This window comes from Phascolarctos cinereus, unplaced genomic scaffold (genome assembly GCF_003287225.1).
Source record: "Phascolarctos cinereus isolate Bilbo 61053 unplaced genomic scaffold, phaCin_HiC Scaffold_7;HRSCAF=346, whole genome shotgun sequence".
In the NCBI taxonomy this organism is placed as follows: Eukaryota; Metazoa; Chordata; class Mammalia; order Diprotodontia; family Phascolarctidae; genus Phascolarctos; species Phascolarctos cinereus.
The window spans coordinates 952,890-966,538 of record NW_027556180.1 but is presented as its reverse complement, the minus strand read 5'-3'; the positions used below and the strand labels follow the sequence as shown (position 1 = coordinate 966,538).

The following is a 13,649-nucleotide window of genomic DNA, read 5'->3' as shown; positions in this document are numbered from 1 at the left end:
CCTCCTCCAAATAACCTAATTCAACACTATTACCCATTGTCCTCCAACACTCTTAGCTGGGAGGGACCAGGACCTGGCCCTGCGCTGAGCTGGAAGCTTCCAAGTCTTTGTCTCCTCACAGAACTCCTAGCATCTCTGTCCTGTACTTAGTCTTTATTTGTTGAATTAAACATGGAACTGGACTTTGATTTGCATTACATTTCATCTTGTTTTCATTTCCTCATTATTAGAGCCTGGGAAGGACTTTTGGGGAAGAGAAGGGTGTAACAGTGGATGATACATAGAGCCTGAAGGAGGAAAGCAGGGGTAATATGGCACCCCCGGGGAAAAGCTGGGGGATACAATGTAACAGAAATAGGTGTTACAGTGTAACACAGGAGGCAAAGAGAAAGGCACTGGGTGACACGATAAACCTGGAACAAGAGGAAGGGGGCTGGTAACGGAGAAGTGATACAGTATAACACCCAATAGGCCTTGGATCATACAATGTAACAGAGCTAGGAGACCTGGGGTAGCACAGGAACTGAGTGATAAGATGTCATCTAGGAGTGGACAGAGCCTAGTTTACGCAGTGTAACAGAGGTGATACAGGGTAAGATACCAGGTTAAGAGCTGGGGTGGGGCAACTGAGTGATTCAGTGGCTAGAGCACCTGGCTTAGAGAAAGGACAGACCTGAACTCAAATCCAGCCTCAGACACTTACTAGTTGTATGACCCTGAGCAGAGGACTTCACCTCTGTTTGCTTCAGTTTACTCCTCTGTAAAATGGGGATAATGATAGCACCTACCTCCTGGGGTTGTTGTGAGGATCCAGCAAGAAAAGATTTGCAGGCAGCTATGTAAACGTGAGTGATTATTGACACAGAGGAAAGTCAGGTGACAGCAGAACACAAGGGGATGCAGGGGAATGCAACCAGGAGCTTGCCCCAGAGTAAGCCCTTAACAAATGCTTGTTGCTTTGTGTCAGCCTTTGCTCCTCAATGTCCAAGCTTCCCTTCTGTACAAGCTCATTCCCTTCTTCCTACCAGCACAGGCCCACCTTTAGGAGCCCTCATTAGACCCAACTTTCCCCCCAAGCTGTTATCTCATTTCTCTTCCCTTTTTTACAGTCACATTTCTAGGAAATTTATCTTATTTTGGCCTCTACTTTCCCTCCTCTCATTCACTGAAATCTTCTCAGTGTAGCTCAGGGGTGGGGAACCTGCAGCCTCGAGGCCACATGTAGTCCTCTAGGTCCTCAAGTACTGCCCTTTGACAATCCAAACTTCACAGAACAAAACTCCTTCATAAAAGGATTTGTTCTGTAAAACCGTAAGAAGCTGCACTGTAGCTTCTGACTCAGCTGAACACCCCCTCTCCCAGGTTGCCAGTGATCTTTTAATTACCAAATCGCATCCCCTGTCCTCTTTGTCTCTCCATAGCCCCTGACAGTGCTGACCAGCCCTCCTCCTCAAAGCTCTTTCATCCTGAGCTTTCCAGGATCCTGCTCTCCACTGGCTCCCCTTCTGCCTCTCCACAGGGTCCTTCGGCCTCCTTATTTCATCCCCTGACTAGGGGCGGATCCTAAGGCTCTGTGCTGGGACCTTGCTTCTTCTCCACTTCCACTCTCACTTGGTGATCTCATCAGCGGCCATGGGCTTAAACACCACCTCCATGGCTCTCAGGTCCAGGCTCTGGCCCCCAACGTGAAAAAGGGCAGGGAGGAATTCTGAGGTATGGTGATGCTGCTTTCCAAATCCCCACCAACTTGAATTTCCAGTGGCACTCCATGTGTACGTGTGTGCGTGCATGCGTGTGTGTGTGTTTGTGTGTGTAATATGAGGGTCTGAAGTAGTGGTGTGGATTTCTGTACAAAATGTCTCCGAGGTAAAAAGCCATGGCGTAGTTGGGCGGTGGGGAGCCTGACGGTCAGGAGCTGTTTCTGCGGGGATCAGACTCCAGGCCCCCGCCCACCATGGTTCTCGGTCCCTCCTCCCTGTCCCGCCCCCTGCACCTGCCTGCCTCTGTAGCCGGGGTGGGGGTGAGGGTCTGAGCAGGGGGAGCCCGCCTGGGGTGGAACGGGGGCCTGGACCCTCCCCTCACTTCCTTCCCAGTAGGTAGCTCCAAGGAGGGGAGTTGTGTTTTACTCCACCCCTCCCTCCTGCAGCTGGTCGGTGGTGGGGTAGCCGAAGGGAACCAGGAGGGACCCTTCCCCCTCTTCTCCAGTCCCCTCCTCTAGCCGGCCCGCTTTCTCCTCCCCTCCTCTCCTCCTGGGGAGCGATAAGGTCTGTTGACTTTGGCTGTGCTGGCTCCAGTGGGCTGGGTAAGAGAGCCCACCCGGTCTCCGCACCCGAGCCTCCCGCGCACGGCTCTCTCTTCTCCCGGCTTTCCTGCCCAACAGGAGGGGGCCCCGGCAAGTTTCTGGTCTGGTCCCCACTCCCCAGGCCTGGTCAGCTCCCCCCTCCCTCTTTCCCCCCGGGCGACTCCTCCCCTCCTCCGCCCCCCGCCTTCCCCCCCCCCCCGCCTCCGCGGCCCCCTCCAGAAATTAAGGCAGCGGAGCCGGGGCGCCAGACAGCACCCTACGTGAAGCCCTGCGCGAAGCGGCCAGGCCATGGAGAACGAGTCAGGGGAGAAGCCTGGGGCAAGGGCCGCTGAGGCCGAGCTCGGGTTCGAGGCTGATGAGGCGCCGGTGGGGCTGCGCGAGGCGGTACGCGCCTTGAGGGCGGACGTGGCACACTTCCAGCGTGGCGTGGAGCAGCGAGTGGCCGAAGCGCTGGGGCTGGCGGGGCCCCTGGCACGCACCGTGGCCGAGCTGCAGAGCGAACACGAGCGGCTGCGGGCCCACCTGGGGCAACTGGCACGCCACGTGGAGGCGCTGGCGCGCGCCACCGGCCTGCCCCTGGACAGCGGGCCTGAGCCCCGGGCCGAGCCGGCGTCCCCCGGACCCCGTGGGCCCCCGCGCTTCGCCAGCCACGCAGTGCTCTCGCTGTCAGGCCGTGGCCAGGTGAGTGAGCGCCTCGTGGACCGGAGGAAGGGAACGGAACGGGACAGAATGGGAGCGAGCGGGAGGGCCCAGTCCCAACGGGGCTCAGCCTGCAGGCGGTGAGAGGAAGGGCCCACCCCGGCCCTGCCAGGTCGGATCCCTCCTCCTTTTGGGCCCGCTCCAAGGGGCTAGTTTGAGAGCCTCTTTCTGACCTCCAGCCTCACATTTTACCCCTTTCTAACCCCAACTTGTTGCTCCTGCTTCCGCCCTCTGGGGCCAGATGCAGCTCCTCCCGCATTGGCCTGCCTCAGTTTCCCTAGCTTGTTCCATGGCAGGCGGAGGCCGACTTCCAGGCTCTATGTCAGAGCCCTCGGGATGTGGTTTGGGCTCCCGGTGTCTTAGCCGGCCCTTCTCTGGCCAAAAGTCTCTGGTTGGACCAGGAGCTGGGCGGGGCTTTGGGATCCTCGCCTACAGCCACTGTGTTGGGGTCCAGAATAGGGGTCTTCGGCTGCTCGGCAGGCATCGCACGACCTAGCTACTTGCTTGCTAAGGGCTAAATGACAAGGATGAGCAGTGGGACAGCTGTTGGAGGGCAGGCCACGAGTGGCTGGTGACTGACCCCTGTATTTGAGAACGGGATGAGGAAGGTACTTAGTAAACCATGCTGCATGACCAGCCGGAGAAGATGTGTGTGTGTGTGTGTGTGTGTGTGTGTGTGTCAGAGCAGTGGGGGTGGGGGCTTGGAGGAGAGCCGGATTGGGGACTGGCCGTCTCTGGGTCCACCTGTTTCTCAGCTTCAAGGGACTGAATCTGTCGGGAAGGCTCCTCCACACCCTCCTTTTCCTGAGGGGGAGAGGCTCTTTGTGACCCTGCACTATGATGTTAATGACCCTTCTGCACCTTCGAATGGAAGGAGTGGCCTTGGAGAAGGTCCACAGCCAGAAGGCTTTAAAGTGACCTGAAATGAGGCATGCTGAGGAGGATGGGGCCTGCCCTCACTGATTAACCCTGAGACTCCAAGGCTGGAGGCCAGGGGACTGATGCTTCCCTGTGTAGGTGGGTCCAGGTGAGTGATTCGGGTTTGAGAAGGCAGCCAGCCCAGTTCTTAGGCTCTCTGAGTGGTTTAGCAGATCCCCAGCCAAAGTGTAGAGTTGGGCGAGGGGGAGCTCAGGCCACAGGTCCTCGGAAGTCTCTTCAGTTCTCAAGGCTGCCCCCTGGGAGAGTCCTGAGAAGAAAGACAGAACTGAGGCCCAGGGGGCTTTGCGTTCCTCCCTCTCAGCCAGGCTGCTTCAGCTTTTGGAACAGCTTGGCCACAAGCATAGACTGTCCACATCTAGTTCCCTGATCCTGCCTGTCTTCTGGTCTCTCGGTCACTCAATTCTTACTTCTCTCTAAGGTGGTCCATACCAGTCTCCCTCTCCCTGTCCCCCCTTCTTCCTCTTTCCTTCTCTTGGGCACCATCCTCACCACCACCACCTCTCTGTGGTTAAGTCTCAGGGTCTCTGGCTGGTAGATTTGAGGAAGGACCAATGCACTTGAGGAGAGGACTGTGTGCCCTAGGGAGGAGGAAGCAGGACCCCAGAGTAGGCCCCGGGGGTGCCCTGGCTGAGTCACACCCCTCTTCTGAGTTTGCTTGCTATCTACGACCTGAGGTCAATGCTGCTTGAATCCTCCCTGGGGGGAGGGTGTGTCTCAATGGCACCCTGGGCCCCAGAACCTCAGCAGTTGGAGACTGTTGGGGGCTGACTTCTTCCCACTATCCTCCCTGTCCAGCCTAGCTTGGCACCACCAATGGTGGCTCCTAGAAGCATACCGGAGCTTCCCATGGACATCATGTCTTATCTCCTACTGTGGCTGTGTATTCTCTGCTGGCACCTGCCACCCCTCCTCCCCCACTCCTTGAACAAAAATAGGCACTGTGTAGACCCTGCCTTCCTGGGGCTTATGGTCCAGTGGAGGAGGGGAAGTGGACAATGAAGGCCATGGCCAAGAGGTAGAGTGGGGGTTGACTGGTACCTGAGTGAGCATGGGAAGGCAGGGAGCCACACGAGCCCCCCTCTCAGGCCCAGAATTGGTGTGAGCTGGGCATGGAGATGGCAGTGGCTGTGGGGTGGGCCTGGCTTGGAAAGGCCTTCTGGCCTTCGCCATTTGAAAGCCTTCTCCTCCTCTTGGGGAATGGCCGAAGGGTGCTTAATGTGCCTGAGCTTCTGGGGCTAGAGCTTGGGAGCTCAGTCCACCGAAGTTGTTAGCTTTGCCTGGGGGTGGGGGAGGTGCAGTATCTCCTTGGAAAAGCTAATTTGGCCTTGCCTTTTCTAAGGAGGCTATTCACTTCAATTCTAGTGGGTCCCTGGAGGCTGTGGGTTAGAGGCCATAAAGGAAACAGCTTCTGCCCTCGGGGATCTTATCTGGGTGGGTAGGGGAGGGCATACTTTTTGCCCTTAGAAGCCCATCTGTTAACAGTCATTCTAGTAGGGCTATCTGACAGTGTGGGGGTTGGGAGCCCTGTGGGAAGATCCAGTCCCCAGAGGTGAGGAGGCAGCACCTTTTAGGTGTGGGCTGCTGGTCTGACCCCTGCCAGTTCGAAGAAGGAGGGAAAGGCCAGAAATGGGGTGATTGCCTGTGTATTAGCAGGGGAGCCCCTTGGGTAGAGGCCTGGGGGCCTGGAGACCTCACAGGCTCACTCACCTCTGCTCCTTACTCCTTCGGCCCCAGGGATGGACTCTCCTGCTTCTCCTCCTGGCTGCCTCTGGCTCTGTTCTTGGATCATAATTCTCTTCTGCCCCTCAAGGTGCAGTCCTGGGTTCTCTTCTCATTCCCTTGGCTCTTTCTTGAGTTCAGTCCACCTGTCCCTCTGTCCCTCTGCTGTCCTCTGCTCCCTCCATGCCAGCTTCATGGGTTCATTCACTTTCCCTCATTCCTCCCTGTTCAGTCTCTTGGCTCCCTTGCAGCCCCAAACAAATGGATTCCCTTGAGAAAGTCTTCCCTGATTCATTCCCTCCCTGCCCATTGGACCTCTGCCTTTCACACCTCTCCTGAAAAGGTCTTCTCTTGTATGTGGGCTCTTTCTCCCCTGCTCCCTGAGGTCTTTGAGGCAGGGACCTGGCTTACCAGAAGTAAACTAGGCTACCTCGCTGAATGTGTGAGCAAAGGGGTCAGGAGAGACATGGGGGGAAGAATGTTGTAGAGAGCCAATGCACAGGGCTTGGCAGCAGGGGTGTGGGGGGAGAGACCAAGGACCTACCCAGAGGAGGGGAGATGGCCGGGCTATCACACAAAGCTGGCCAATGGGAAGCAGAAGCTTTGGCATGAATGCAGTTGAGGAGGCTAGTGTGGTAAAATGGGGGGGGGGAGGCTGGACCTCCCCCCCTCCACAGAGGAAAGTGACTAGGATGTTGGAGGGCCAGGAGGAGAGCCGAGACTGAGCTGGTCCCAGGAAAAGCTCTGACAAGGTGAGGAGGGCCGAGCTGGGGAGGGCTGCAGTCCTGGGCATGGGAGAAACAGCTGAAGGAGAGAAGGCAGAGTGGCTGTGATGGTGGGCCTTGTGTGTCTGGAAGGTAACCTCCTTGTGGGTTTGGAAGAACTCAGAGCCCCACCAAGAGGCAGGTTTAGGCTTTAGAGAAGAACCTTGTAGAACCACCCATCTCTCCCAGCTCTGAAGGCCTATGTTGGGTGCCCATCACAGGTGGGCTTCAAGGAAGGTCTGCATCCTGCTGCAGGCACAGAGGCCCTTCCAGCTCTTCTAGGGAAAGAGGTCCTAGAAAAGGCCATTGGAGGTAGGGAGGTGGATGGGGGGGGGGTGACTAATGGGGGAGGGCAGTGTGGAGGGGGAAATCCTAGAAAAGGTAAAGGTAAGTGAGTACTCAGGAGTTAGGCAGAAAAGGTGAGGAGGGAGATGATGACTTGAGGAAATAGGTTCCAGTGAAGAGACTCTTTTTAAAGGATGTAGGAGATCCAGTTTGAATAACGAGAGAGTCCCTCCATTGGCACCTCTCTGTCTCCCATTCTTCACTGTTCCCCTGCCAGGCCGGAGGGGCCAGGGATCCTGATTCACTGCTCGAGGCCCAGCCTCATGGGGGTATTGGGGGCAAAGCCTGAATGGGGGTGACTCACCCACCTTGCTTGCCTGAGCTGCCCTCCCCCTCACTGCTCCTCCTGCCCTGCCCCAGGCTGCAGGCCCAGCTGCTACCACCCTGGGCACTTTTGGGGTCAGGAACCACAAAGAGGTGGAGGGTCCCTTTCCTAAGAAGGGACTAAAGTCCTGGTGGGGAATTGGCCTGGACTCTTGTGGGGTTAAGTATAAGCAGCTTTGTGGCCACATACATTACCCCTGTGGCTTTTGCCACAGAGCCTGGACCCCACTTGAAGAGGCCTCCAGCTCTCAAGTCAGGACCTGGGTTCAAATTCTGCCTATGTCATTTATTGCCTGGATGACCTCAGACAAGTCACCTTCTCTGCACCTCAGTTTACTCATCTGTAAAATGAGGTGGTTGGCCTTGCTGGCCTTTCAGGCCCCTGCCATTACTAGCTTTTCTGCTGCATTAGAACTTCAGAAGGAGATTGGCAGAGAGCCGGGGGAGCCTGAGAAAAGCCAGGCATTTCTGTCCATCCAAGCTCAGCCCTGTGCGAGGCTCCCTGGGGAAGGGGGAGTGAGAGGGCTTCCTCTGACTGTGGATGGGCCCAGGAGGCTGGGCTGGTCTCCAGAGGAGTTACCTGAGACCACCTGCAAGTACCATTAGCTGAGAGGGGAACAAACCAGGGACCTCTGAGCCCCAGGCCCCTCCGGAAGGCCTTGGTGTGAGACAAGCCAGGCTCAGCCTTATCTCTCTTTCCCTGCCAACCACGTTATTTTTATAACAAAGTGAACGACTTTGGGGAGAGGTTTAAATCAAGTCCTTCAAAGCCACGGACTAAGGAAAGGAGCCCAGGCTGAGGTGTTATGAGTCTTCTGTGTCCTGGGAAGGCTACCCAGTCTGGGAGCCCACAGGGTCATCAGGGTGTCTGTGCCTGGGTTTGGGTAGATGGTATAAATGTGTGCAAGGGGGAATGAACATTTGTGATTTAAAATCTCAAACGCTATGAGTGGGGAACCCAGAATCTGCACATAATGGCACTGCTGCTCCGGGCCTCCCTGGCCTTAGCAGAGTTTCTTTTTTTCCTAATTCTCATGTTAACAAGCGCCAGCTATGGTGAGGAGAACAGACGGGGGCCTGTCAGCTCCCCAGTGCAGAACTGGCTTTCCTTTGGGAGACTAGAAGAAATTCCACAGGGCATGTTCCAAGCGGTTCCATTTGTCCAGGAACCAGTCCATTGGGCTTGCCCTGTCTTCTGGGCATTTTAAAATGCAGCCATGGCCCTCGTCCCTTTTCTTTTTCTTTCTTTTTTGGGGAAGGGCAGGTCTATCCTCAGCCCCTTTGCACCTCTCACTTTCCATCGAGAAAAAGGCAAAACAAAAGCTTTGTAATAAGTGTTCATGGTCAGGCCAAAGAGATGTCCACATTAGTGGTATCCACTAGAGTGTGTCTCAGGCTGTGCCTTGAGCCCCTTGGCCCTGCCTCAGGTCCATTTTGGGGGTGGGTGGCCTCAGCCCCTCAGCCTGCATCAGGGGCAGGCAGCCTGAAGACCTTTAGTCCTCTGGAATTGGGGCTGATCATTGATCTGAGCCCTTCAGCCTTTCCAAGTTGTTTGTCTCTGTGATGGTATTCTTGGATCCCTTGCTCTGGTCCTCCTAACTTCTCTCTGTATCAGCCCATAAGGGTCTTCCTGCTTTCCTCTGAAACTGTCCCCTTTGTCGTGTGTAACTCATGGTCCAATGATATTCCATTACATGCATGTACCAGGACTTGTTCCACCATTCCCCAGTTAATGGGCTTAAGTGAGTTTTGCAAGGTCCCCCAAATCCTGCCTTCCCAGCAGCCTGCAGTTCTCTCTAGGAGGGAGGCTGGGTTTCTGGACAGCCCAGCCAAGTTGGCTGGTCTAGTGACAGCCATTTGGTCTCTGTGGTTTCCTGTAACCCCCTCTGAGTTGGGTGGGTGGAGCCCCACTCAGAGCAGCCTTGGGCTCCATGTGTGCCTCTAGGGCTGGCTAGCCCTTCCACAAGGACAGCCTGACAGAAGCTCAGGCCAACCAGGGCATTTCTATCAAACACATGGACTGCTTCCTGACTGTAGACCTGCTGTGTGCAGGGACACAACAAAGTGCTTCTCTTGAAGGGGGAGACATGCCCCAGGCAGGTTGTTGTAGGACTGGAGAGGAGAAAAGTCTGCCCTGGCTTAAAAAAAAAAAAGAAAGGGAGTTCTTTGAGTTTTAGGCAGCCTCTTGGGCCCTGTGCCTGCTCACCTCTCCTGGGTGTGCTTTCTCTCTTCTTTGGACAGATGGGGGATGGGAGGGAAAGCACAGGGCCCTTGAGACCAGCTTCTGTCTTCCTGGAGCCTCTGGGGGGGCTTCCCCTCCTTCCTGAAGTCTCTCGGTGCCATGTACTGAGTGTGGGAGCAGGGGATGGGGGAGGTCAGACTCCAGAGGCCAGACAATTGGCTCCAGGCCAGCCCTAGATAATGAGGATCACTTTCCATGGAGAGAGGGGGGAGGAGGAGAGATAGACCTGGGAGAGCCCAGGGAAGGCGGAATCTTTCCAGACTCTTGACAGATATTCCCTGAGTGCCCTCCCTCCTCTCCCTTGTCCTGCCTCCCCTTCCTCTCCCAGAGCTGTCCCAGGCTCCCATGAGCTGGCCTACAATGGTCTCTCCTAAGCTCTTTCATTTCCATTAATGTGATTCTTATTAATAACTGTTATTGATAAGAATATTATTAATAATGATGTGATTATTAGTGACATTATTGTGATCTTTACAGTGAATCTCTGAGGGACACAGACAGGGATTATTCTCTCCATTTTACAGAGGGAGAAACTGAGGACAAGCATGCCCAAGGTCGCATGAGCTGTGGTTCTAGGACCAAGAGCCGGACTGCCTTTAAAGCCGCACCCCTAGTCCCAACTGGATGCCTGCCCGTCTCTGTCAGAGAGCCCTCTCATAACAGAGATTTTCTTCCAACTTCCTCAAAGCCAGCCTTTGGGTCTGAGAGTATGGCCCACCCCGTATTCCACACCTGTGGCCCACCACCTCTGCTCTGCCGTTAGGGGAGGGAGGGAGGTGTGGCTTGAGCTTCTCCATCTGAGCTTGGCTTGGTCTTCATCTCACTCCTCCTGCTTCCATCATCATCCTCATCGGCATCTTGTCTTCGTGGAAGTCTTCTCGAGTGTCTGCATCTGCTACGTTCCCCACAGCCGCTCCTTCCAAGTCACAAGCTTCCCTTCCTGTCCTGGCGTGCCATTTGTTTGACCTTTGCCTGGGGCACAAGCAGGCATCCTGGGGGTACTTGGGGTCCCTATCACTGACCTCTGGGGGGGCTTCTCTGCCATCACCTCACATGGCTCCCAGAGAGGCTGGGCTGCAGCTGCACCACTGGGGATTCTTGGTGTTCTTGTCTTGTGATGGAACTGCTTTTGTCTTCGGTCACTTTGCTGATGGGGCAGGGGAAGTGGGAGATTTCTTTTCTTTTTTGTCTTAATAGTATTTTTTCCTATTATATGTAAAGATAGTTTTCAACATTCATTTCTGTAAGATTTAAGTTCTAAATTTTTCTCCCTTCCTCCCTCTCCCCACCTCTCCCTAAGATACCAAACAATCTGATATGGGCTATGTATGTACAATCATGTTAAACATTTCCACATTAGCCATGTTGTGAAAAAAAGGGAACAGAGGGGGCAGCTAGGTGGCACAGTGGATAGAACACCGGCCCTGAAGTCAGGAGGACCTGAGTTCAAGAAATCTGGCCTCAGCCCAAACACATGACACTTACTAGCTGTGTTACCCTGGGCAAGTCACTTAACCCCAATTGCCTTAAAAAAAAAAAGAAAAAACAGAACAGAACAAAAGGGAAAAACCACAAGAAAGAAAAGACAACAACAGAAAGGAAAAATAGTCTGCTTCCCTCTGCACTGACTCCATTTTCCATCATGAGTCTTTTGGATTCATCTTAGGTCGATGCATTGCTGAGAAGAGCTAAGTCTATCAAAGTTGGTAATTGCACAGTGTGGCTGTTAGTTCTGGTTCTGCTCACTTCACTCAACATCAGTCCATCTAAGTCTTTCCAGGTTTTTCTGAAGTCTGCCTGCTCATCATTTCTTATAGCACCATAGTATTCCATCCCATTCATATACCACAACTTGTTCAGCCGTTCCCCAATGGATGGGCATCCCCTCAATTTCCAATTCTTGGCCACCACAAAAAGAGCTGCTATAAATGTTTTTGTACATGAGGGTCCTTTTCCTTTTTTTTATGATCTTTTTGGTATACAGACCTAGTAGTTGTATTGCTGGGTCAAAAGTTATATATATACATTTTTATAGCCCTTTGGGCATAGTTCCAAATTACTCTCTAGAATGACTGGATCAGTTTGCAACTCCACCAACATCAAAGTGGAAGATTTTTAACCTGTTCTTCCTGACTCCCAGGGCTCCATTGTGCCCTATAGTGCCTGAGGTCTCCTTATTCTCACATTTTTAGGCCTTCCTAGTGAGGGAGACAGATATTCTCTCCCAGTGTCTCCACTCAGCTGGCTAGTGGAGACATGCCTGGGCCATTCGGTAGGTGGTGGCTTCACTGTGAAGGGCTGTGGAGACAGCACTTGTCCTTGGGAGCCCCTCCCCCCATCCTCTCTGACCTCTTGTTCAAGCAACACCTCCTGCAGGTGGTCAACAAGCCATGCCTGAAAGGTGTCCTGTGTCAGTGATGTGCCACTCCCTCCTTCCCTCTTGAGGCAGCCTGTTTCCCCTTAGGCCAGCTGTCCAGCCTCCCCTCCCTCCAGGTTCGGTCCTTCAGGGCCAAAGGCAGGTGCTATATCCTCCTGGAGGCTGCTTTCCTTCAGCTGAGTCCCATGGGTGCTGCCCTTCCTAAGTCCCCATGCCCATAGCCAGCCTGGGGCACCAAGGTCTCCTGTCTCCTGTCCAAATGAGGAGTGCTGCCCTCGGTGGTGCCCTGCTGTCTTGGTGACCTCTGCTGGCCAGTTTCCAGTGGGGGTCTTATGCGGGACAGGTCAGGGTTTCTGGACCATTGCTTTGTTGGGGTGAATCCTTGGGGCCTTGGCGAGGTGAGGCCCCTGATGCTCCCTAGCCATAGCACCAACCAGGAGTAAGCTGCTAGCTCTGGGCTCTTCACCCATCTGTAGATGGGGATGGGTGCCCAGCCCATGGGACTGTTAGGAGTTGGAGGAAATCAGAGGGGAGTGCTGGGAGATGCTGAGCCCCTCCTTCCTATCCTAGCCTCTCTCCTGGGAGTGATCAAGGCCAGGGCCCTGACTCCTCACAGTCCTGGGCTCTCCATCCGCCACCCCCACCCCAGTCCCTTCCAGGGTCCTGTCACTGAAATGGAATGGAGGACACCTCCTCATTGCCCTTGGGATCCACTGAAGTCCAGGCTTTAGAGGCTCCCGGTGCTTGGGGATGTGCATCCATCTGTCCATCCATTATTTTTTATACTGACAGCTCACTGTGGCATGTGGAGTCTCTGGCATGAGTTGGTCTGGAGTTAGTTAGCCCTGACTGCCACACCCCTGCCCTGCCATGCCTGGGAGGGGGCCTGTCCCTGCAGCCCCTGGGCTCCTTCTCTCCACCAACTGTTGGGCTCAGTCTCCCCAGGTTCACAAATCTGTACAACGCTGACTTTACTACCAGGACACTGGTCCAGTTCAACAAGTATTTATTTAATCAAGCATTAATTAAGCACCTCATGTGTGCCAGTCACATGCTGGGGATACAAGGTCCTGCCCTCCAGGAGCTCCCATTCTTACTGGGTGGGGGGAATGACAAAGTAAACTAAATGCAGGTAATGAGGAGGAGGTCGGCATAGGCTCCCTTCAGGAGCTGGTCCTGGAGCTAAGCTTTGAAGGGTACAGGCAGGGCACAGCTCAGGCAAAGGTGTGGAGGTGAGGCCTTTTGTTTCAGACTTGGCTGATGGGGTAGGGGTCTGCTCCTCAACCTTGTTGACAGATGACCCAGATCTTGGAGGGAGATGCAGGGCTTAGGGTGACCGTGGGGTGGGGCAATGCTAGGCAAGACCTCAGCAGGGTTGAGGGCTGAGCTGAGTCGGGGTCAGTGTCCAGTTGCCTGAATCATCCTCACTCTCTCTTCTTGTGCCTGACCCCTGCTCCCCCTTTCCTTTCTGTGACTCATTCATTTCCTGTTCCTGATCCATGCTTGTGGAGAGGCAGAGTGGATAGAGCTGAGTTCAAAACCAGGAAGACCTGGGTGCAAACCCTGCCTGGGATACCTCCTCTGAGGACCTCATTTACCCTCTCCCAGCTCCAGGCAGCTCTAAGAAGGTGTGGGCCTGCTCTGCTGGAAGAAGGGGCCTGGGAGTTCCCAGACCCTGTCCGAGGGCGCTCAGTCCCCACCCCGAGCACCTTGCTCTGCCCTTTCTAGCAAGCCCTCCTTTCCTTGATGTAGGATCTCAGCCCATCTTTCTCCCAGCAGGCACTGCATTTGTGAAGGGTCCTGCATCAGAGGGCCTGGGATGAGGTCAGGAGGGCACTCCTGAGTGGTTTCTGCTGTTTCCAGTTCAGTTTGTGATTGGATTGACAAGATTCCGGGCAAATAAGGCGTTTTTACCTGCTTTGTTAGGCAAATTCCCTC

The 13,649-nt window shown here is 54.6% G+C and overlaps 1 protein-coding gene across 2 annotated transcripts in view; it reads left to right on the top strand.

The window, feature by feature from the left end:
- Window positions 1-2,500: 2,500 nt before the first annotated feature.
- Window positions 2,501-13,649, top strand: part of SMTNL2 (smoothelin like 2) — a 28,905-nt gene continuing 17,756 nt past the window's right edge. Inside the window, exon 1 of one of the 2 annotated variants that reach the window (XM_020964788.2) lies at window positions 2,501-2,983. In XM_020964788.2, the coding sequence (XP_020820447.1) occupies window positions 2,591-2,983 (393 nt within the window). In that variant the 5' untranslated portion in view covers window positions 2,501-2,590. The remainder of the gene's footprint in view (window positions 2,984-13,649) is intronic. The other variant, XM_020964789.2, reaches the window with a different exon arrangement.